General features: G+C 35.2%; 1 protein-coding gene across 3 annotated transcripts in view; it reads left to right on the top strand.

Annotated features, from left to right (window-relative positions):
- The window catches only part of PKN2 (protein kinase N2), a 110,876-nt gene extending 91,082 nt beyond the window's left edge, over positions 1–19,794 (top strand). For all 3 annotated transcript variants that reach the window (XM_074376063.1, XM_074376062.1, XM_074376060.1), the window contains 10 exons: positions 204–334; positions 418–493; positions 572–663; positions 6,124–6,300; positions 10,523–10,585; positions 11,781–11,857; positions 13,293–13,435; positions 16,742–16,849; positions 17,059–17,139; positions 17,231–19,794. In XM_074376063.1, the coding sequence (XP_074232164.1) occupies positions 204–334; positions 418–493; positions 572–663; positions 6,124–6,300; positions 10,523–10,585; positions 11,781–11,857; positions 13,293–13,435; positions 16,742–16,849; positions 17,059–17,139; positions 17,231–17,434 (1,152 nt within the window). In that variant the 3' untranslated portion in view covers positions 17,435–19,794. The remainder of the gene's footprint in view (positions 1–203; positions 335–417; positions 494–571; positions 664–6,123; positions 6,301–10,522; positions 10,586–11,780; positions 11,858–13,292; positions 13,436–16,741; positions 16,850–17,058; positions 17,140–17,230) is intronic.
- The last annotated feature ends 1,878 nt before the right edge of the window (positions 19,795–21,672 follow it).

Here is a 21,672-nt window from a genome sequence, read left to right as displayed (position 1 = left end):
CAGTTTTTCCACTCTATTTCTTTTTTTACATTTTTAGATAAGAGTAATGTAGAATTAATAACCATAAGAATGAATATCCAATACCTGAATTTTATTTTCTCACTCATATATATATTGACTTCTAATATTTTTTTAACTGTCCTTACCTAGTAAGTTGTTTTGTGAATGTTTCTATGATTTAATGAGTGTTTAATATTTTACAGGTTTCAGAAACTATTTTTGACACTGAAAATGACAGAAATAGTGTACTTCCAACATCGCATTCTGAATATGAACCTGATATTCCTCAGTCAGTTCTCGAATACAGTGGTGATCATGAACTTGAGGACAGAAGGTACAGAAGACACACACAGCCTTGCTCCTGCCCATTTGGCCCCGTGCTTTTGCCTTGTTTTTAACTGGCCTCCCTGTTTTCAGATCTCAACAGATGTTTCAGTTTAATCTACAAGACTTCAGATGCTGTGCTGTCTTGGGCAGAGGACATTTTGGAAAGGTAATCTTTTACATTTTCTTGGAATGCCTACAAAAGTAGTAGCTCAAATGGGAAATAATTATTTTAATCTCACCTCAGGTACTTTTGGCTGAATATAAACACACAAATGAGATGTTTGCTATAAAAGCCTTAAAGAAAGGAGACATTGTGGCTCGAGATGAAGTAGACAGGTTAGTTTTTTTTTAATTAAATTGTTTATTTTTCCGAAGTTGTAATTTGATATTATGACAATCGATGTACATATTGCAACTTTCTATTTTCATAATGCATTTGACTGTTAAACAACATGGGTTGCAACTGTGCGGGTCGACTTAAAACAGATATTTTTCAATAGTAAATACTAAAATATGTTTCCATGGTCTGTGGCTAGTTGAAGCCACAGATGTGGAGGAGCTGCAGGTACAGAGGGCCGACTGTAAGTTATGCACAGATTAACCCCGTGTTGTTCAGGGGGCAGCTATGATATGTAAAGAAACTAAGTTAATGCATAAGGTAGGCATTAATTAAATATTTTCTTTCTAGCCAACCCTCCTCCCCACTCTTACGACAGTTTACTGGTTAATGGATACCAAGGAAAGATGACAAATGGTTTAAACTAATACTAATAAGCTTATACTTGGAAGTGTTAGTGTTTATATGGAATAAGATCTGTTACGCATCTGTGGTTGGGGGAGGCTATTTCTCATTTCATATTCCAGAAGTAATAAAATATCATTTATAAATTATCTTCAGTTAACTGAATGGTTAATATATTCTGCTTTTTAAAATGCACCTGTCTGTTCTTTTTTTCTCTCTCTCTTTTTCTTAAAGTAACATTTTTTTGACCAGAGCATCTTACCTTTCTGGGTGTAAACTGATATGGATACATCTTAACAGACAGTTGTTAAAATGTAAGGACTTTGGAGGTAATACTGTAATTAGGTTAGAGAATATACTTTTATTCAAATTCCAAATTAATGGAGTGTTTATAAACATGGAAATTATTATATAACAAATGGCATGTTTATTACAGAAAGAGACTTTTATTAGATATTTGCAACTATTTTTGTTAAACCACCAGGAAGCATCAATTAGTATTAATGGAAGACAGCCCTGTCTAATGAAAACAGCCTGGGACTTGAGTGAGAACACTTCTCTAGTCCTGATTGTTCCTTCTTAGTTCATTATTTGACCCCAGGGCAATTCACTGAACATCTCTGAGCCTCAGTTAAAGTATACATTTTAAAAATACATTTTTTGGTAGTACTTGCCTTACCAAATTGTTCCAAGTGCCATATAGATACATCAGATTGCTGCTTTTAATTTTTTCCCATCATATAGGAAGTTCTTAGAATTCGGATAGATCTTAAAAGATGTGAGTTTCCTTTGTGTAAAAAAATCTTTTCCTTTTGGAGTTCTCCTTTTTTTTACCTGTTCGTCATACTCCTCAATTACATCAAAATAAACTCTTTCTTGATCTAAAACTACTCAGAGAGGATTTTGCTTAATATTTATGAAGTATTCTGAACACCATATTATATGCTTAGAACTGTATTTTTCTGTTATGTAAGTAGCTAATGCAAACCTTTAATTGCACTGTCAGTCTCTTTATAATTACAATAATAGTAAGGTCAGATGTTTTTCTTTTAAGAATATTTATTCCAGATCCATAAATAGTAAATTCATTTATATCCTAAAATAATAGGAAACTGGTACTACTACTGTTCATAATGGGAAACTGGTACTACCTTGTGGTTTAAATAGCTTTCTCCTATATTGTTACTACATTGTTACAACTTTGAGCCCTGTCTCTGTAGGAAAACACTTTCTCATTTAATCTAGACATAATAATGTTAATATTGCTATTAAAAAAGAACGTCCAGATTAGAGAATGAAGCTTTAGCCAGAACTAGGACATTACCCGTACTTAAACTTGATCCAGCGTTGGTGAAAAGTTGATGAGTGATCTTTATCTAACGTCAGTTATAAATCCACGTATTCAGTAACATGGAAGTAAAATAATCTCTGGTAGAACTGGGAAAACAGAGAAATGTAAGATTCAGAGTGAGAACTAAAACTCAGAGGAATTTGAGGAGGGCAGCAAAAAAGGAGCAATTAGAGGAAGACAAGAAAAAAATTAAGAAAATAGACAAGCAAGTTTTTTAAAGTAATATATTTATTACTTGCAAGTCTGAATGGTAAACAAGTAAGCAGAATCCTTTATATTCACTTTCTAGCTCATCCTTGTTAATAATAGCTCCATAGAATTCAGTGTTATTGCATATTAGTCGTTTATTTTTTGTAGATGTTTTTTAAATGCTTAATGGTTCTTGATAATACTTTTTCTAAATATTCTTTCTCTAGTGTAAATTTTATTATTTTGCTTAAATCTTAGAAAGTTCCAAATCAGCCCCTTACTTTGTTACGGTTTTTTTTTTGCTTTTTTTTCTTCTAGTTTTATTGAAATATAATTGACATGCAGTGCAGCATGTTTCATGTGTACAGCATAATGATTTGACTTACATACATCATGAAATGATTATCACAGTAAGTTTAGTAAACATCATCTCATAGAAATGAAGTTAAACAAATTTTAAAAATACCTATTTTTCCTCGTGATGAGAACTCTTAGGATTTACTCTCTTGTTTCATATATAACATACAGCAATATTAATTTTGTTTATCATGTTATACATTACATCCCTAGTACTTATGTACCTATAACTGGAAGTTTGTACCTTTTGACTGCCTTCATCCAGTTTCGCCTCTCTCGACCCCCATCTCTGGTAACCACAAATCTACATCTTTTTAAAGGGATACAAATTATGCACTAACTCCTGAGTAATATGATTTATATACAAAGATCACATTCTCCACCCACCAGTAGTAGAACCTTTTTTCTCAGTCCCATCTTCCCCACTTCTAAGCATGTCAAATTTATGTCATTGTTACGCCTTCTCACTCAGCTTCCTTTTTTTTTTTATCAGTTCATATTTCAAGAGAACAGAATAGCTGTGGAAGTATACTTCTGCAGTTGTAGAACAAAAGCACAGCTAGTCAGATTTTTTTATATAATACACACACACACACACACACACACACACACACACACACACACTTCAATCCTAAGGCTGGCCTTATTAATGATGTGGTTTCCACTGACCAAAATAACTATCTGTACAAGGTTTTAAGTTTCCTGCATGTCTAATAATGTACTGGGAAGGAAGTGCACAAAAAAGTTAGGCTAGAACTAGCTGCTTAGGGAGATAAAACAGAAATACACTAGTTATGTAAGTAAAAGAGACTAGATATGTTTGAGTTTAAAATAAACAGTAAAGACAGTAGCAGCTCATAAATGGGAACATCAGGGTGAAGGTGTGCTGGTGGGTTTAGGTAAGGCCTCGTAAAGAAGATTGGGTTTGTGCTGTTCTTCGGAAGGTGGAAGATATTTGGGAACATGGAGAGAAGAAAAATGACAATTTAGAGGAAAATGTTCTGGACAGAATGAGTGAAGTTTAAAGTTTTGAATGAGGTTTGATTGTTCCGTGGGCTTTCAGGGAGAACATGCAGTTTAGATTAGGGTGGGAATAGTTAAAGACTCTTACGGAGCGGCTTTTTGGTGTGCTATGAAATGCTTAAAATTGTTGTGATGATTTGGGTCTATAAAGAGCCTTTCTCGTTTACCTAATAGACGTAAGACATCTACCCAGTCCTCATCATTACTGTCAGTCTTCATCAAAGAATTCCTATGGCATTAAAACCATTTTAAGAGACGTTCTCTGATCAATCCTTTAGACCATTTGCATGTTCAACACAGGTCTAACCTCATACTCATCCCGTTGAGAATTAATGACTCTTCCATAAATTCCCCCATAGTTTATTAGTAATTCACCCATAAATATAAACCATAGACAGTCAAGAGGCCATGTTTGTCATCCACTTGAGACCAAGACGTCTTGTCAGTTTGTCTTATTTCATCTGAATATTTTGTCTACATTAGCCAAAATTTAGATTGATATAGTAAATCAGTTGTTTTAAAATCCATCGCATAGATCTTGCCCAATTGAACATTACTTTCCAATAAACTTAAATGGTGATAAAGTCGAAGCTATTAACTTTCTTTTTAATCTTCCATGAATTTATTTCTAATAATGACTTAAATTTGTAGTCATTTAGAAACCTGGCAAATGTATGTAGACATAAGGCCAGCGCTTTAAAAATGATTACAGTGGGGCTTTCTGTTCCTGAGTATATGTAAAATTATAAATACATTGTGTGAAATCAGAGCATAGGAGTTTATCTAGAATGTGACCATATTCAATAGAATTTAAACGCTATTTTATAATAGCCCCATTTACTGTCAGTATTTAAAACTGAACAGGTATTTTGAGTTTGTAACCCAGAAGACAGCTATATTAACATAGCTTCAAAATTACATGATCCTCCTACACAGCAGGTGTACTTTTAAATGTTTTCAAAATTCTATTTAATATTTTTGAGTTATAGCAATATAATCTGAATACCCAAATAAATGCTTTAATCTTTAAATGATTAACATTTTAAAATTAACTCTTAAAAGACTCAAAAGAAAGGAAAATGGGTCTGCCTCCCTCCAACATCTGGACTTTAGTTTGGCATTTTGAAATCAACAACAACCACACACACACAAAAAATCTAACCAGTTCTTTTATTTTAAAAATAAAAGCATTATTAATGCTTTTAAACAGACATTAACATCCATTTTTTATTCCGGTCTCAAAAACAAACCAGAAAAAGTGCCTATTTTTGTATTAGAAACATAAATATAATACAGTTGTTAATAAAATTTGTCTGTTGGTATATTTCTTTTGATCAGGTGCTTAAAATGTTAATTCCAGGTTCTGTTTGAGTCATATGTGACCTGATGTTCTTCTGCTCTGAGTTTTAAGTGAAGTTGAAAAAGAAAAGTGGTATTTTTTGCTGTTTAGGCAAAATTAATGTTTCAGAGCCAGTAAGTTTGACCACTGTTCTTGTAAGCGTTCTTACAGGGAAAACCTGGGATAGCTGCAGACCTCATAGATAAATTGTTTTTCTCTCCAGGAGCTTCCTTGAGGCCTGTTGTAGAATGCCCTGTGTATCCTCTTTATTTTCCAGTTAGACTTCTAAATTAAAATTTTATATGGTATATCTTTACCCCACAACTTCTTATATGATAGAATATTTGGATACCATTACTTATGAATTATAAACATATACAGTCCTCGAAATTACCTTGATCACAAACTTTATATTTTAAAGTTATGCCCTAAAAATTTAAAGTTGCTAAATCCTTTGGCCAATTCCTGATAAACTTTCACAGTTCACCCCTAATTAAGCCTTTTTATTAACTGTACCCGTTAACCGTGTGTGTGCTACTCTGATACAGTCACTGCGAGTTTTGTGTCATGCTAATCGTATTTAGTTTTTTTAAATATATTTCTGTTGACGTTATATATAGCAAGTAGTCCAAATTTTTCAAAGCATTTATAGCAAAACTAAGACAAATTTTATGGTTTTAAAGTTATAATAGTTAAGAATTTTGCTTATTTTAGAGTTTAGTAATTTTTAAAGAACGTTATTTCCAATTAGAAGTTTTTAAAAAAATAGTGATTTTTAAATGTTTTCTCTTACAGCCTGATGTGTGAAAAAAGAATTTTTGAAACTGTGAATAGTGTAAGGCATCCCTTTTTGGTGAACCTTTTTGCATGTTTCCAAACCAAAGAGCACGTCTGCTTTGTAATGGAATATGCTGCCGGCGGGGACCTCATGATGCACATTCATGCTGACGTCTTTTCTGAACCAAGAGCTGTGTGAGTACTGAGACGTTTTCTGAGGTCCTCCATGACTGTTTCTTTTTGGGAAGGGAAAAAAGCTGTCTAAATTTTAGATTTATTTTTCCCCCAAATGGAAAACAGATCTCTGCAAGGAATATTAGGACTCCTTACTTACCTTTGTGCCATATGTAAATGTATCTGTTTTTCTCTGTTCTCCATGTTGAAAGTTTCGTGGATTACCCTAAATCACACTTGATCATTTAAATATACAATTTAGGTTTATTTTAATAAAATTCCTCTTTTTTTCCTAATAATATTTTCTCCCTGGGGAATGCTATCTAGGACCATGGCTTTAAATATTAACTATACTCAAAGTACATTGTTAAGTGAAAAAAGAAAGTATAGAAGAGTTTGTATCATATATCCGTATGAGATATTTGTATTTGCATTTAAAGGGTAATCTAAAAGAAGCAGTATTATTTGTTTGCACGTGTGTACACAACATCTCTGGTAGAATATGAAAGAAACTGGTATGCATATCGCTTCCAGTGAGAGGCGGAGAATGCAGACTTTCCACTATAACCTTTTTGTAGTTTTTGAATCTGATATTGTATGAATTTTGCTTATTCAAATGCATAAAAATAATTAATAGCGAACACTTGTGATTGAACATCCACGTGTATATATTCTTCCCCTGTCGTCATCCCCGCTGTACAGCTCGTAAGTGTTGGCGCTACGATCTGGAGCTGTGAACCTAGGAAAATGCTCTTAATAGCTCTGCTCTGTGTGCAGGTGTTCACCAGGTTGACACCTTCAGCCCTCACCTCTTTCCTAAACTTTCAGCTCTGATAACACTCAGCGGCCAGCTTGCCCTTCATACAGCTAGTAGGTATTTCACATTTAACAGCTCAGGCTGGACTCCTGGTGTTTCCCATCCCCGCCCCCAGCCTGTCACTCCACTGTTCTTCTCTGTCTTACTAACCGGCAGTACCGCCTACCAGTTGTTCAAGCCAAAACACAGGGATCGTTGTGGATTCTCTTTTTCTCTTACGTGCAGCATCCAAATTCTACCTCCAAAGCATATCCCAAATCATAAAAATCGTAAGCCAATAGTAAACCTTTATTGGGTTCATTATTGAATTATTATCACTTGTCTGTATTCTGGCGGCTAACATTGGTGTAACATTTTCACTTTCACTCCTTGATTTGATTCTTGCCATAACCATTAGAGATGCAGTAGAGTAGACAGTAGTCGTACTGTCACACTTTTAAGTTTCCAATGAAGAAATACGGCTTTAGTTCTGATGGTAGTGAAGCTTTCAGAAAAGGAGGCAAAACCACAAAGTAATAGAGAGCTACTAATAATCCATCTCCTGCATGTTTAAAGATTAATATCAGGACATCTGGACTGTGCCTAGCCCTGTGCTAACTGCTGTGGGAATTTATTTTTGTTTTGTTATGCCTTTTTTTTTAAATATAAAATCCTGAAACTTTTTATTTTTTCTGAGAATACAAATTATATAGTATCAATGAAACAAGCCCAGTGAAATACAAGAATAAAATGCTACATTGCAGTATTTCATATCTGAAGTACCTCCCTCTAACCATTCAGGTCTCACCTCAAATGTCATTTCTTTGAAGGTCCTCTCCTGAGTACTTTTACCTGAAATACCACTGTATCACGAGGGTCTAAATTAGGCCACTCTGTTCTATTTTCTATTTGTATTCTGCTTAGCACTTCATCTATACCTGGAATCATCTTAATTTATTGTTTACATTTTTATTGTCTGCCTCCCCTCACACAGCAGCAGGAGCAAGGACCGTGTCTGTTCTGCGTGCTAGCAGCGCGCCCAGAAGAGTGGCTGGCGTACCCTGGGCAAACTGTGTTCTTACTGCCTGGGACTATGAAACTGAAATCAGTTTGATTCCTAGCTTTGCTGTTTTCTAGCTGTGTGAGTTTAGATAAGTTAGTTACTCTCTCTTTGAGAACTTCATTTTCTGCTTCTATATTTATCTTAAAGGTTTGATTTGAAAATTAATAAGTTGATAAAATATTTAACATAGTACCTGCCATGGAAGCATTCAGTGAAATAGATGTTTTAAATAGTATATACCCAGTTATTTATTAAGTATCATTAGGGCAATCTGTTTACAGAGAAAAGAGAAATCAAGATATTTTTACAATTGTTACAACATTATTTTGCCACTAAAATAAGTTTGCTAATTAAAAAGAAAAGACTACCTTAAGCAATTTGAGAATCACATTTGTTTTGATGGACTTCAGCTGGATCTTTTAAACTCCTGATAATTCAATAAGATATAACATATAATCAAATATTTATAAATAATTGCATATTTAAATTCTCCAAATTATGGTTCCATTTTTATAAAAATAAGTAAACGTAAATACATATTATCTACATGGTCATATGAATGCATTCTAAAAGTTTGAAGAACATTCACAAAACTAACAGGACTAGTTATCTGTGTGGATGGTAGTGGCTTGGGGCAAGATGGAGATGGATGAAGGAGATCCTGTGCTGTGGGGCCAGGGGCATTATGTGTATTTTATAGAGGAAATGTCCGTGTATTGCTTGTCAAATTAAGAACTGATTTTTAAGTGTCTCCTTATAGGTTCTACTTTGAAGACAGATCTGCATTTTAAAGTTCATTCTTTATTACCTACCTCCTCATTCAGTGAGGCTTTTATGTATCAGGCTAAATGCTGAAAAAGACAAACATGGTCCTGTCCCTAAAGAGTTAATATTCTACTGGATTGAAGTTTTCCTAAGATCCAAACTTGTTTATCCAATTTCTAGACATCTTCAGCTGCCTCAAGGCAATTTGAAGTCAACATGTCTAAAACCAAACTCATCTTCCCTATAAAATTTGAGCTATTTGTGTATTTCATTACCTGTTCATTACATGAAGAAGAAAACCTTGAGCATAGTTATCTTAAGCTTTTCCCTCTCCCTCATCCTTCCTAGTTAATAAGACACCAAGTCCTGCCATGCTGGTTGTGGTCTCCCTTGAATCCATCTCTTACTCTCTTGCTGCTACGTTAGAGGTACTCAGGGTCTTCATCTGTACTTTCATTCTAGCCTTGTCTGCTCCTTTTCCCTCTGAGTATACACCTGCTTCCACTCTGACCTTCACACTGCTATCAAGAAAAATCTAACATAAATCTGATCATTCTGTCCCAACTGAAATGGTTTGACTGGCTATTGCTAAGGGAAGAATTTTCAGTACAGGCATACCTTGGAGATACTGCAGGTTCGGTTCCAGGCCACCGCAATAAAATGAATGTCACAATAAAGTGAGTCACATGAATTTGCTGGTTTCCCAGTACATATAAAACTTATGTTTACACTATACCTTAATCTATTAAGTGTGAGATAGCATTATGTCTTAAAAAAATGTAAATGCCTTGATTAGCAAATACTTTATTGCTAAAAAAAAAATGCTGTCACCTGAGCCTTCAGCAAATTGTAATTTTTTTGCAATAATAACATCAAAGATCATAGATCATCATGACAAATACAACAATGATGAAAAAGTTTTAAATATTGAGAGAATTCCAAAATGTGATATAGAAACCTGAAATGAGCAAACGCTGTTGGAAAAATGGAACCTATAGTCTTGTTTCTTGCAGGGTTGCCATAAACCTTCACTTTGTTTAAAAAAAAAAAAAACGCAATTATCTACAAAGCACAGTAAGGTAAAAATGCAGTAAAACAACGTATGCCTGCATTCATAACACAGAATTCAGAGTCCTTCATGACTTGACCTCAGGCTGTCTCTTCAGCCTCATCGCCCACCATTTCTTCCCCATCCTTTATTTCAGCCACAACAAACTTGTTATTGGTTGTCAAACATGTTACACCTTTGATACCTCTGGTCCTTTCCCTCTTAGGGGGATGCCCCACATTTCCCCACAAAATTCCTGCCTTTCACAGCATCCTTCCGCCTTTATGTCATGGTGTAATTACTTCTACAGAACCAGGTCAGATGTCTGCTGTCCACAGGCTTCCGTGACTCCACCAGGCAAAGATACTGGCTTCCGTTTTAGAGACTGTATTTTTCTTATTTTTTTATTTTAGCCCTAATGTTTAGCACATGTCTTACTTACATGTCTGGCACATGGTAAGTGTTTGTGAAATAATGAACTATAGAATTCTGCTCTGAACATAAAAGTATAAACTGGAATTCGAGAGCAGTGGAACTTAATAAACTTCTTTTGATTTAATTTTTCACACAGATTTTATGCTGCATGTGTAGTGCTCGGGTTGCAGTATTTACATGAACACAAAATTGTTTATAGGTAAGTAAAGTTTTGATACTTTCTAGTTGCTTATTTTTATATGAATTAGAATTAAAAATAAATAAGGATATTTTGTGTTTAATCAGCTTCTTAATTTTATCTTTCATATGATGAGTGACCTCTGAAAAAGGTAGACTCCAATTTTGAAAGACATGTTTCACACAGTAACCGTGTGATGAGCTTCTTTGTTCGTGCTCTTCTGCCCATTCCCCAAGTAGAATAGTCAGATTATAAATTGGCTTGTGATAACACAGTTTGCCAACAATATTCATCCTGGTGAATATTTTGCGTCCATTAGACCCACTACAGAAAACGTCTGTAGACGACGACTCCTCAAAATTTGTCCGTGATGAGTAGCTTGTGCCAGATTGTAAGACATCACTCTGCTTCCTTCACTAAGTCTTGCCATCAGCTAAACAGTGTGCTTGGTGCCAGAACTGACTTCTGTGCTGGCACAGACTCCTCCCCACATCACAGACCAGGAAGGAACAGAGAGTTCACAGCCCAGCAGCTCGTCTGTGGGCCACACTTTGAATGGTATCACTGTAGGTTGGGCAAGTTCTGGGAGGGCTGGTCAGAATTAAAAGGAGTATAAACATCAGTTTATTCAAACGTCTTACAATATTCCCAAGGTAATGGTTTCCTCATGGCCCTATTTTACTCAAAGAATAAAATTTTCAACCTAACTTGCAATCATTTAGTATACTCAGTAACTTTCTCTTTATTTTGAATTATTCCCTTAGAAGTTTGGTTAAACCTACTCCCAGACACCTTATTTGTACTGTTAGTTTGACAGTTCTTTCTTATGGATGGTGGGTAGGCAAACGTCAAACTTAGAAGTCAGATTATCATGAATAACAAATTAATAAAAATTGAGTTAAATACACTTGAACTCCTCCTATGCTTTAAAATACGTATTTAAATAGATAAAACATTCCTCTTTTAAATACATTTTTCCTTTTCTATATAACGGGGAAAATTAGTCGGAAGCTGTGTTATATAAAGTAATAAACTTGCCAAAAGGAAGAAAATGAATACTTGCAAGACAGTATTTAAATCTCAACCCTAATTTGAAAAAACTCAGTTTTTTTTTAGTAAAGAGAAAATATGGCTCTTATTGAAATGATTTTTTTACTACATTATCTACTGATTTTATTGATTTTTTTTTCATTTTGCATTTTTTTACCCTGAACAGAGATTTGAAATTGGATAACTTATTGCTAGATACAGAGGGCTTTGTGAAAATTGCCGATTTTGGTCTTTGCAAAGAAGGTAATTAGATATTTTAAAGTGCTTTTTCTAATAGATTACTATTCCTTGGTACTTTAATTCTTTTCAAGCCTGTCTATGGAAAGCAAAGTGTATTTTTAACTTTAATTTATTCTTTATTGAGACATGTTGGATTGTTCATTTAACCTACTTATCACATTATTAAGAATTTATTCTGTGAATATGAATAAGGTTAGGTTTTCAGAAATTATAGTTTAAAACTAAGATTCTCTGTCACTACTCTAAGAAAGCATTGGTTAAGCACCAGATTTTTTGCTCTGCTGAGATTGTGCAGAGTAAATTATATAGGCCTAAAAACTCCCCTGCTTCTTAAAACTTTTAACATTTTAAATAAGAAATATTCATACCCCTCAGGAATCGTTTGCGTGTGCGTGAACAAGTACGTACCCAGGGAGTCTGAGTCAAAGGCAGCAAAAGAAAGTGCAGAGAGCATAGGCTCGCGCACCAGACAGTCTTAGGTTTGAATCCTGGCTCTGCCACTTACTTGCTGTGTGTCTTTGGATGAGTTACTCTTACGCTCATTGAGTCTGTTTCCTCAGCTATAAAATGAATAGAACTCTTCTTGCTTAGGGTAACTATGAGAATTAGAGAGAAGCATATGGCACAGTGCCTAATATATAACGCATAGGTACATTTAATACAGTGTACTGTAGTGAACATTGTCTGTCTCCCCCTCTTCTCTGGTAGCCTCTTATTATTTAGCTTTCTTTCCATAGCATATAGTGTAGTGCTTGGCACATCTTAAGTACTCAGTGAATGTTTAATTCATAAGTAGTTGGATTAATTAATGTGATCAGAGCAGAAAATAAAAATCATAAAAATCAAAAATGTTAGTTCTGTTTCTGTCTTTGTTTTCTTAATCTTCTCCAAGTCACTTAAAAGGCTTGTGTAGAACTAATATAGATATTGTATCAACTATTTTTTAAAATGGCATTTTATTGAAAATAAAAAAAAGAATATGACAAAATTAAAGAAATGTTAAGGGGGGAAATTCCTCCACCTTAATGTGTTATTGTATTTAATTATGCCCTTCAAGTTTTGCTCCCATAGTCTTACAGATTCATTTGAGATTTTCAATCAAAATAAATGCATACTATTTTAAATTTAACTTCCTAGCAGCACGTGGAGCATTTGTAATGTAAATGTAAAGAAGTGACAAGATAGAAAGAATAAATAATAAAACAAAGTATGGAACCTTTATGTACTTATTTTTACCCATTAATTAAATAGTATGAGTTGCTGTTGCACAGTTTTCTCTACCAGTCCTTAGCATTTTCTTTAAAAGTCCTTGCTGTGTCTTGAGTCTGGACACCATGCACAAATGCACACCTTTAATTTTGCTTCCTAAGGACATCTTCTAAATTTCATGCTCATTTTTTCCTTTGCTAACAAATATTTAAATTTTACCTCTTTGCAGGAATGGGATATGGAGACAGAACAAGCACATTCTGTGGCACTCCTGAATTTCTTGCCCCGGAAGTGTTAACAGAAACATCCTACACGAGGGCTGTCGATTGGTGGGGCCTTGGTGTGCTTATATATGAAATGCTCGTTGGGGAGGTAAGCGGTGTAAAATAGGGAGAAGAGAAAAGTGACTGACAGCGCACAGCACGTCACTTACAAAACCATTTAGTACAGCTCCTGCCTAAGTGGAACTTAAAGTGTTATAAATATTTGTAATATACTTACAGTTGCCTGTGTTCTCCATTGACCTTCACTGTCTTTTGTAGATTTTTGTATTGTCTGTGGAATGCGTTACTAACACTAGAAAACAGCTTCATATTTCAGTGTTGCTATGATTATGCTTTATGATTCTAAAACACAACCATACATGACTGATCATTTCATAGGAAATAGAAAGCAAGACTAATAAAAAGAATGCACTCTGTATAAGGAAAAGTAGCCATACGTTGGGCAAAATAAGTGTTACCTTCAAAAGCAACACAGAAGAATCGAAAAGAGTAACATTTTTTCCTACTGTTTTCTTTAAATTAACTTAAATTTCTTGGACTAACTTATTTGTACATAGAAATTGTTACCACTTGGGAAACAGTGGATTATATCTGATTAATAAAGCAGTAAAAGGAGGCTGATCTATCTTGTTATAAATTGTTGGAAATGGTAAATTAGGGTGGAATTAGAAAAGAGTAAATATTTAGTCAAGCAATTGAAAACTCCTTAGTAGAGGGGCTTGATGGTCTCAAGATGCAAGAAAAATTATCTTACGGGACTGGTTCATTGTTCCGGTTTCCCTAATGCCAGCAGCCTTCCTTGCACATTCTAGGTGGGAATGAAGTAGTAGCTGAATGAAGGGGTGACTGAATTACTGAATGTCAGAAATTTCTGAAGTTTGGCACTGCAGTTTAGTGACAGTTATCCCAAACAAACAAATAAATTATTTTAGTTCCTCCAATGACAGTGCCTTTTGGTATGTCAAGTTGGAGTAGAAACTTGGAAAAGAGGGGCGAAAGTAGCCAATTAAAATGTCTACCGTGTGCCAGACCCTGTTCTACGTGCTGTATAAATATTAGCTCATTTAATTTTCCAGCAACCTTTAATGAGCTCAGTAGGAGTCTTACGTTTATTTTCAGATGCATATAAATAGAGACCCAAAATGGCTAATAACTTGCTTATAATCACACAGCTCTCATACAGTGGGGCTGAGATTTTCACCTGTCTCTGCTTTGCTGCCTCCAGGAATAGGGTATTGAATCCACCCAAACTTGTTTCTATTATTCAGACCAAGGATTCAGATCTGAATTTTTCACCTGTTTAGAAAAGTGCATGGTACTTTAAGATGGAAAGATACATTTTATCCCTAATCCACAGTGGTCTTTACTTTCCAAAAGTGCTCATTATAGTTGCTTCTGTAAGCTGTGGCACACTTGAACTTCTTCTTTTTTAAGTAACACTTTTGTTTTTGTTTTTTAAATGTAGTATTCAATTATGTATGAGATTTAAGTTAACAAAAATTATGTGCTTGCTTAAAATTTACTTGCCACATTAGAGGTGACATGCAAAAATGTGAGTTTATTGCAAAATACTATAGAATCGAGAGCCACTTAATTGTGTGTCTGGGGAACGTGGCAGTGGACAAATGGGGATGCTCCTATTCCATATTTTTTTAAAAGAGCTCCTAATTGATGAAGCTCTCACTTACTAGGAGATGAAAGACAATGAATCTGGCTGTTTCTTCACAATTGCTTTTTGCAACATCATTTCTTTTTAGCACCTTTTTGAAAGTGTAGTTAGGAAAAGAACTAAACTTAAAACTCATTGGTACACACATCCATAGCACTGGTGAGATGTAAACAATACCTTTTTTTAATGTTATAAAAGTGAGGTTCAGTTAAAGTTTATATCTGATTCCTCTATTACTACAAATGATTGAAAACTCACTGGATACATTGTGCATTTTCAAGTTTGTATTTGTATCTGTCTGAGTTTTGAGGACTTGGAAGACTGTAGGAATCAACTAATGCGTCAGGGCCCCTTTCTCTGTGCCGAATGGGAGTGAAAGTGTCAGCGGAGTTGGAAGCAGCCTCAGATACTGGAGTGAGGGCTTCGATGGCTGAGCAGACTACAGGGTTCTTTTTCTGTGTGCTTAAAGCACGTTTGCTGGCCTTTCATTGTGAGCCCTGTTTGTTTATAATCTATTTGCAGGAAAAAGGAACTTTAACAACTTAACAAATACATAGATATATCTTCACTGTTCAGAGACTTGTAGAGTGTTAGTTTTCAAATACAGAATCGACTGATCAAATAGGAGACAAAAGAGCTATGTGTTACCATTTGAAATTCTGATGGAGAATCCTTGTGAAATAGAATTTTCCCCTAACTTACAGTCTCAATCTCAGAAAAATTTATGTTGTCCCATATAGCAGGTATTTGACTTACGTGTTTTGAATGAGTGAATGAGCAAACTTGGTTTTGATGCAACAAACTTGATAAAACCAGGTTTTAGCAAATCATAACTAAGGTTAGATGACTGAAAAGTTTGAGGTTTTCTTAGATATGAGCAGTAAGATTAGCAGCCCAGCTTTAGGAAGTTGGGTTCTGAGTTCACTTTCACAGATTGCTTGGGGCAGAGATCGCGCTCTCCGCTAATAGTGCCTTCCCCTTGGCTCTGGGTTCTTTTTCTTTAATAACTGAAACTGACAGGAAGCAAGCAGCCAGATCTGAGTCATCTGAGATTCTGAGGTAGTAAGTCATGCTTCACGGCCACATTTCCAACGTGGTTGAGAGTTCATGCCTGTGTACATCAAATTGTTACAGTGAATGTTACTTAACTACTTTTTTATGATTTGGGGTCATTATTGTCATTATGGGCAACAGTTTAATATTCTGCTTATTGAACTGCCCTAAGACCTATTGTGTATAGAGCATTAAATATGCCTGTAATTGTGTGCTCTTTTGTTCCTTTCGGGTTAATTTTGTGGGCAGTTGCTTCTCAGTGCCATCATTACACCACAGTCTCTGTGTTTTGCCGTCATTAATTTGCTACTGGCTGTGAAATTCAAAGCACGTCCATATCTGATGTATTTCCTCAAACTCTGTGCTTCCCTCTGCAGTAACACGTAATACCATATTTGCCTTACCCGTTTCCTTCTGTCTTTCCACACGAAGATTTCCGCAGGAGTATATGGTGTATCTCTGGATAATAGATACATATCTTCTGTGCGTCTATTGTGGCCTTGTGTAGTCCTTATTTGCTTGGTGTTTCGGTGGATTTGTTTTTTTGTTTTTGTTTTTCCTTTTTCTTTTTTTCCCCACTACCTGGTTCTTGGTTGTACTTCAGAACTTCAGATAGGTAAGATTTTACTGTATTAAAATGCAATTTGACTGACTCAGAGATATTTCTTCTAGTCTCCCTTTCCTGGTGATGATGAAGAGGAAGTGTTTGACAGTATTGTAAACGATGAAGTAAGGTACCCAAGGTTCTTATCTACAGAAGCCATCTCAATCATGAGAAGGGTAAGAATCAGTGGTTTCTGAATTCCTTGACTTCTTTTATATTGAAGACATTTCTCAGTAGAATTTTAGAAGTTGTTTTTCAGTCGTAGATGTTGCATGGTTTAGACAAACACACGTCAAAAGAAGCGTCTAAACTTTGCAAGTTCTAAAAATCCTTATCAATGAAGTCCCGGGTTTTATTTTAAATTTCTTCCTTTATGTTGTGTTAGTTATTAAGAAGAAATCCTGAGCGGCGCCTTGGAGCTGGAGAGAAAGATGCAGAGGATGTAAAAAAGCACCCATTTTTCCGAGTAAGTATGAAAGTTTAATTCTTTTTTTTAATGAAACTATAGGAATTAAGAGTAGGAAGCTAAACTGGTCGTTTTATATTTTGCAATGCAGCTAATTGATTGGAGTGCTCTGATGGACAAAAAAGTAAAGCCGCCGTTTGTACCTACCATTAGAGGCCGGGAAGATGTCAGTAATTTTGATGATGAATTTACCTCAGAAGCACCTATTCTGACTCCCCCTCGAGAACCGAGGATACTTTCAGAAGAGGAGCAGGAAATGTTCAGAGATTTTGACTACATCGCTGATTGGTGTTGAGTTCCTATACACTGTGAAACAAAGGAGACCCACTCACAAGCAGACCTCTTAAAAATAGCAACCCTTCATTTGCCACCAATAGCTTCTGAGTTACTGTAAACATATGAAGATGTGTTTAAAAGTACTGTTCTAATACCGTCTTGAAAAGTGGCTTCTCAGTGTATTTTCAATGTAAATCGAGCACTGGAAACAGTTTCATGGAATTTAAGCTGAATGAACATCGGCCGTGAAAATCTCTCACAGATGAATACTTTTGGATCAATAGTCTTATTTTTAAAAAAGGAAAAAAAAAAACAAAAAACACCCTTCTGCAGCCCCGAGCTTCGCCGTGTGCCCACCTGAAGTGGGAGCAGGGCTGAGGAGCCATTGCCCTCAGCTGCGTTTCCAGAAAGAGGAAGGAGGGCTTGGGGTGCCATTGCCATCCACACACAGTATGATTTTGTTTGAATAAGGCAAATGCTCTTATTTTTTTAAAGAAATTACTGTAATATCAAAAAAATGTAGTGGTAGTTTGTGCACATTTTGGGGCCTTTTTTTTTTTTAAACGAAATGAATTGATGTCTTGTATTATAAATTTTCTATATTTATTAGAAGAAAAATTTTATTGCCTTACCTTTACCAACCATGTAACAGAGCCTCATAGCTTTCCAACAGAGCTACTTGCCAAACAACTTTTTTGTTTCTTAAACCAACCATGGTGAAACAAACAGGAACAACTCTACATCTACATTTACTTAAAATGTTAAGAATGAGGACTTACGACCAGCCTGTACCAAGACGCTGTTACCTGTATGCATTCCCAAAGTCTAGCTACTCAGTACGTTCAGTCCTACCTTCTTCCAGAATCAGTGAACTGATTACTCCTTTTTTGATATTCATTGTACATTTATCAACCTAGTTCATCTTCTTGTGTCTACTGTAGAAGAGAACTATATCTTTGTTAAAACATAGGGATTATCATTGTATACATGCTGTGAACATGTATATGTGCAAGTTGTAATGTATTCTGTGTTGTAGGTTTATTATTTAATTTCACCACTTCATCACTTTGTACAGTGGCCAAGCAGACACCTCAGACTCCAGCATGTACATTAAGTGCATTTGTACATTTTAGGCCACTGGATCCAGATTTTATATTGGCAGTTACTGAGGGCAAAAGCAATATATTATAACAGAATGTATAAATATTTTTGATAAAACAGTCTATATTTTATAAAAATTATTATAACACTAAAGCTGTACCTCAAAAGTCTCAAAAATAATTTGATCAAATACTTTTTACAACTGTTCAGAGGATCCATTGTGGCTTTTTCAATGCTCTTATAGAAGAGTCTTTTTGCAGGCCATGACTTTTCTACTTGCCTGGAGTTTGTTTTTATTTCTGTTTTGTTTTGTTTTAATTATTTTCCCTCCTAGCCTATGACTTTGTTTTTCCTCAGTTCAATAACACCATCGTTGATTCTGTGCTTATTAGCATGTTAGGGTCATCATACCTCAGGAATAACAAGTTGTTAACTAACCATACTGAGTTAAACAATTCAATCACCATGATCTCATATCTTTAAAATTGCTCAAGTTTAAATCCTGTGAAAAAAATGAAAGCACACTGATTATAAGACAGTTGAGCTTAAAGCATTTATAAATTCTTCAGCCTTACCAGGATGTGTTGGCATGTTTTTGTTGTACTCTGAGAACAATTAAAATTGTTCACAGATAATTCCTATTTCCTTACAAATTGATTATTACCCATGATCCTTTGGAGGAAATCTTACAGAAAGAGGGAGTACTTATGTTTAAAATTATTTTAAAATGCCAGTTAACTTCCTTGGTAAAGGACAGTAGAGGATCTTAGCTTAAATGGTCTTAATGTAAACAGTGTTAATACAACATTAAAAAAAAACACTAAATACTTTTGAGGTACAGTCTGCTCACCTTTTCTGGTTCTCAAATATGCATAGAGAGCAATGTCTAAAATAGACTTTTTAGCATTAAAAACTGACATAGCGTTTTGTAACTACACAGTGTACAGAATTTTTTTTTAATTGAAGTCAATCACTAAAAATAATTAGAGGGCAGGGTATATTCACACAATTAAGCTGAAGAAAGCACTAATTTTTTCTGTAGTTTTTAAAATATATATATTTTAGGTTAAAAATTTTTAAACTCCATAGAGTGTAAATATATTTTGCTATTACTGTATGTGTAAGTGACTGCTCAAGCACTTTGTAAGGAAATTAGGATATTTTAGAATGGTACACTATGCATTCAAATGAAATGTGCCTTTATGTCATTTTAAGAAAAAGTGTTTTGCAGTCATAAATTACCACAAATGCACAAATTAAAGTTTAAATAGATTGTAATTTGTAAGTTTGTTTTTAAGTATTATTTCCTTTTGGAAACTTCCTGTTGGTCAAAATATGTATTCACTTTATTATATCCAAGATCTCAGAGACTAGTTAACTTGAGTTATTAGCCTTCTTGCAAATACTTTTTGTCCTCGGGAAAGGCAAAATCATTAAGAGTCAGACCAAAATGTCTACTTCACTGGTAATAATGGGGAAATTTCTGGATTTGCTCCTGTAAGATTAGTAGCATCTTTCATTCAGTGGTTATGGGGCGCCTACTGTGTGCTAGACACCGAATATAGAAAAGTGGGGGGGGGGGGCACCGAAGTTTTCATACATGAAGAATGCCGTGCATTAACGCTAAAGTGCAAGCACCAGCCTTGTGTGAACTTCCTCTTGTTTGAGGTTATGTAACACAAGCGAAGGTCATAATGGAAATCGCCATTATATGGTGACTGGGTAACAGCTGCCCGGTAGATTCAAATCTAACAGAACTTTCACAGGTGCTGCTAATTCTCCCAAAGCAACTGAGGTGAGTGTGAGAAAGCCACGGAGCGGATGCCAGTCAACGGATCATAGTCCTAATTTAGAATTCTCATTTGCCCCTAGCTGCCCTGGGAGCTCTTGCGTTTCTCTGAGATATAAGCTTCATATGTATATACGTATATAAATATATGTATTTATAAACATGTATATAAACATACACATATATAAATAGAGGTAAGTTTTTAAGTAACTTGTAGGTATCAAAAATCTTGCATAATTTTTACTTTTAGTGTCATAACTAAGTGGACGCTCTCAGGCACCCAGTACAACAACTAACATGAGGCACTGCTGCTCTTATTAAAGGTATGAGTGGGCTCAGACGGCCCCTCACCCCGAAAAAATGAACAATCTCGAGCATGAATCTAGCCCCAAGAGGGCTTCAGCACCTAAGGATTAGGGAGGATCCCAGAATAAGGGTGAGAATAGTCAGAGGATGGGCCCGGAAGCTGAGCCCACAGGGCAGGCCAGAGAAGCAGGAAGTGGGAGGGTGAGAGCTAAAACGGCAGGGAGCTGGCCTGGAAATGCAGGCACCCAGAAGTGGAGGTCGTTGCCAAGGACAGATGTCTGTAGCAACACCATTATGAAGGTGACAAACCTTGGAATAGCAGTAGAATTTATGTTCTGTTCCAGAAATCCTTCAGGAGGAATTCAAGTTCTGTTTTGCACATCACTCTATACCGGTGGAATCAAATACTTTCTGAATGAAAGCTTCCCCAGGCTGGGCATGTAGGGTTTCCACAGATTAAGATCAAGTCATACACTATCAGAGATCACCAGCTACATGAGCGACAGCAAGTTGTCTTGAATGAAAGCCAACAAAAACAGTAAATAGAGACGTGCCCTTTAAAAGTTTGCAAGTATTAGAATTCTCAGATACAAAATATAAAATAGCTCTATATAAAATGTTTACACACCTAAAATTTACCAGGATAAATATGTACAATGAAGTTTGAGAGAAATTAACAAATTTAAAAAACCCAAAAATAAAAAATATAATTGATCAAATCTGAAACTCAGTGGAAGCATTAACAGCAGATTAGACAGGTGAAAAGAGAGCTGGAGAACTGAAAGATAGTATCTGAAAAATCATTCCCAAATAAATAAAGGGATAAGGGAGTGGAAAATGTGAAAGGAAGGTTAAGAGTTACAGAAAATGAAGACCCAACAGGAAAGAATGGAAGAGAGGCAATATTTAAAGAGGCAGTACTGTAAACCTCCCAAGGATGGTACGTATTTAATAAGCACAATATTCTGCATACGGAATATAAATTTATGTAGACTAACAACTGAATTTTCAATAGCAACGGTAAAAGCAGTGAAATATTGTTTCCAGAGTACTGGAAAATA

The sequence above is a fragment of the Camelus bactrianus genome, chromosome 13 (assembly GCF_048773025.1).
Source record: "Camelus bactrianus isolate YW-2024 breed Bactrian camel chromosome 13, ASM4877302v1, whole genome shotgun sequence".
In the NCBI taxonomy this organism is placed as follows: Eukaryota; Metazoa; Chordata; class Mammalia; order Artiodactyla; family Camelidae; genus Camelus; species Camelus bactrianus.
Note: the sequence above shows the minus strand (reverse complement) of the source record. Positions and strands in the feature narration are given on the sequence as shown.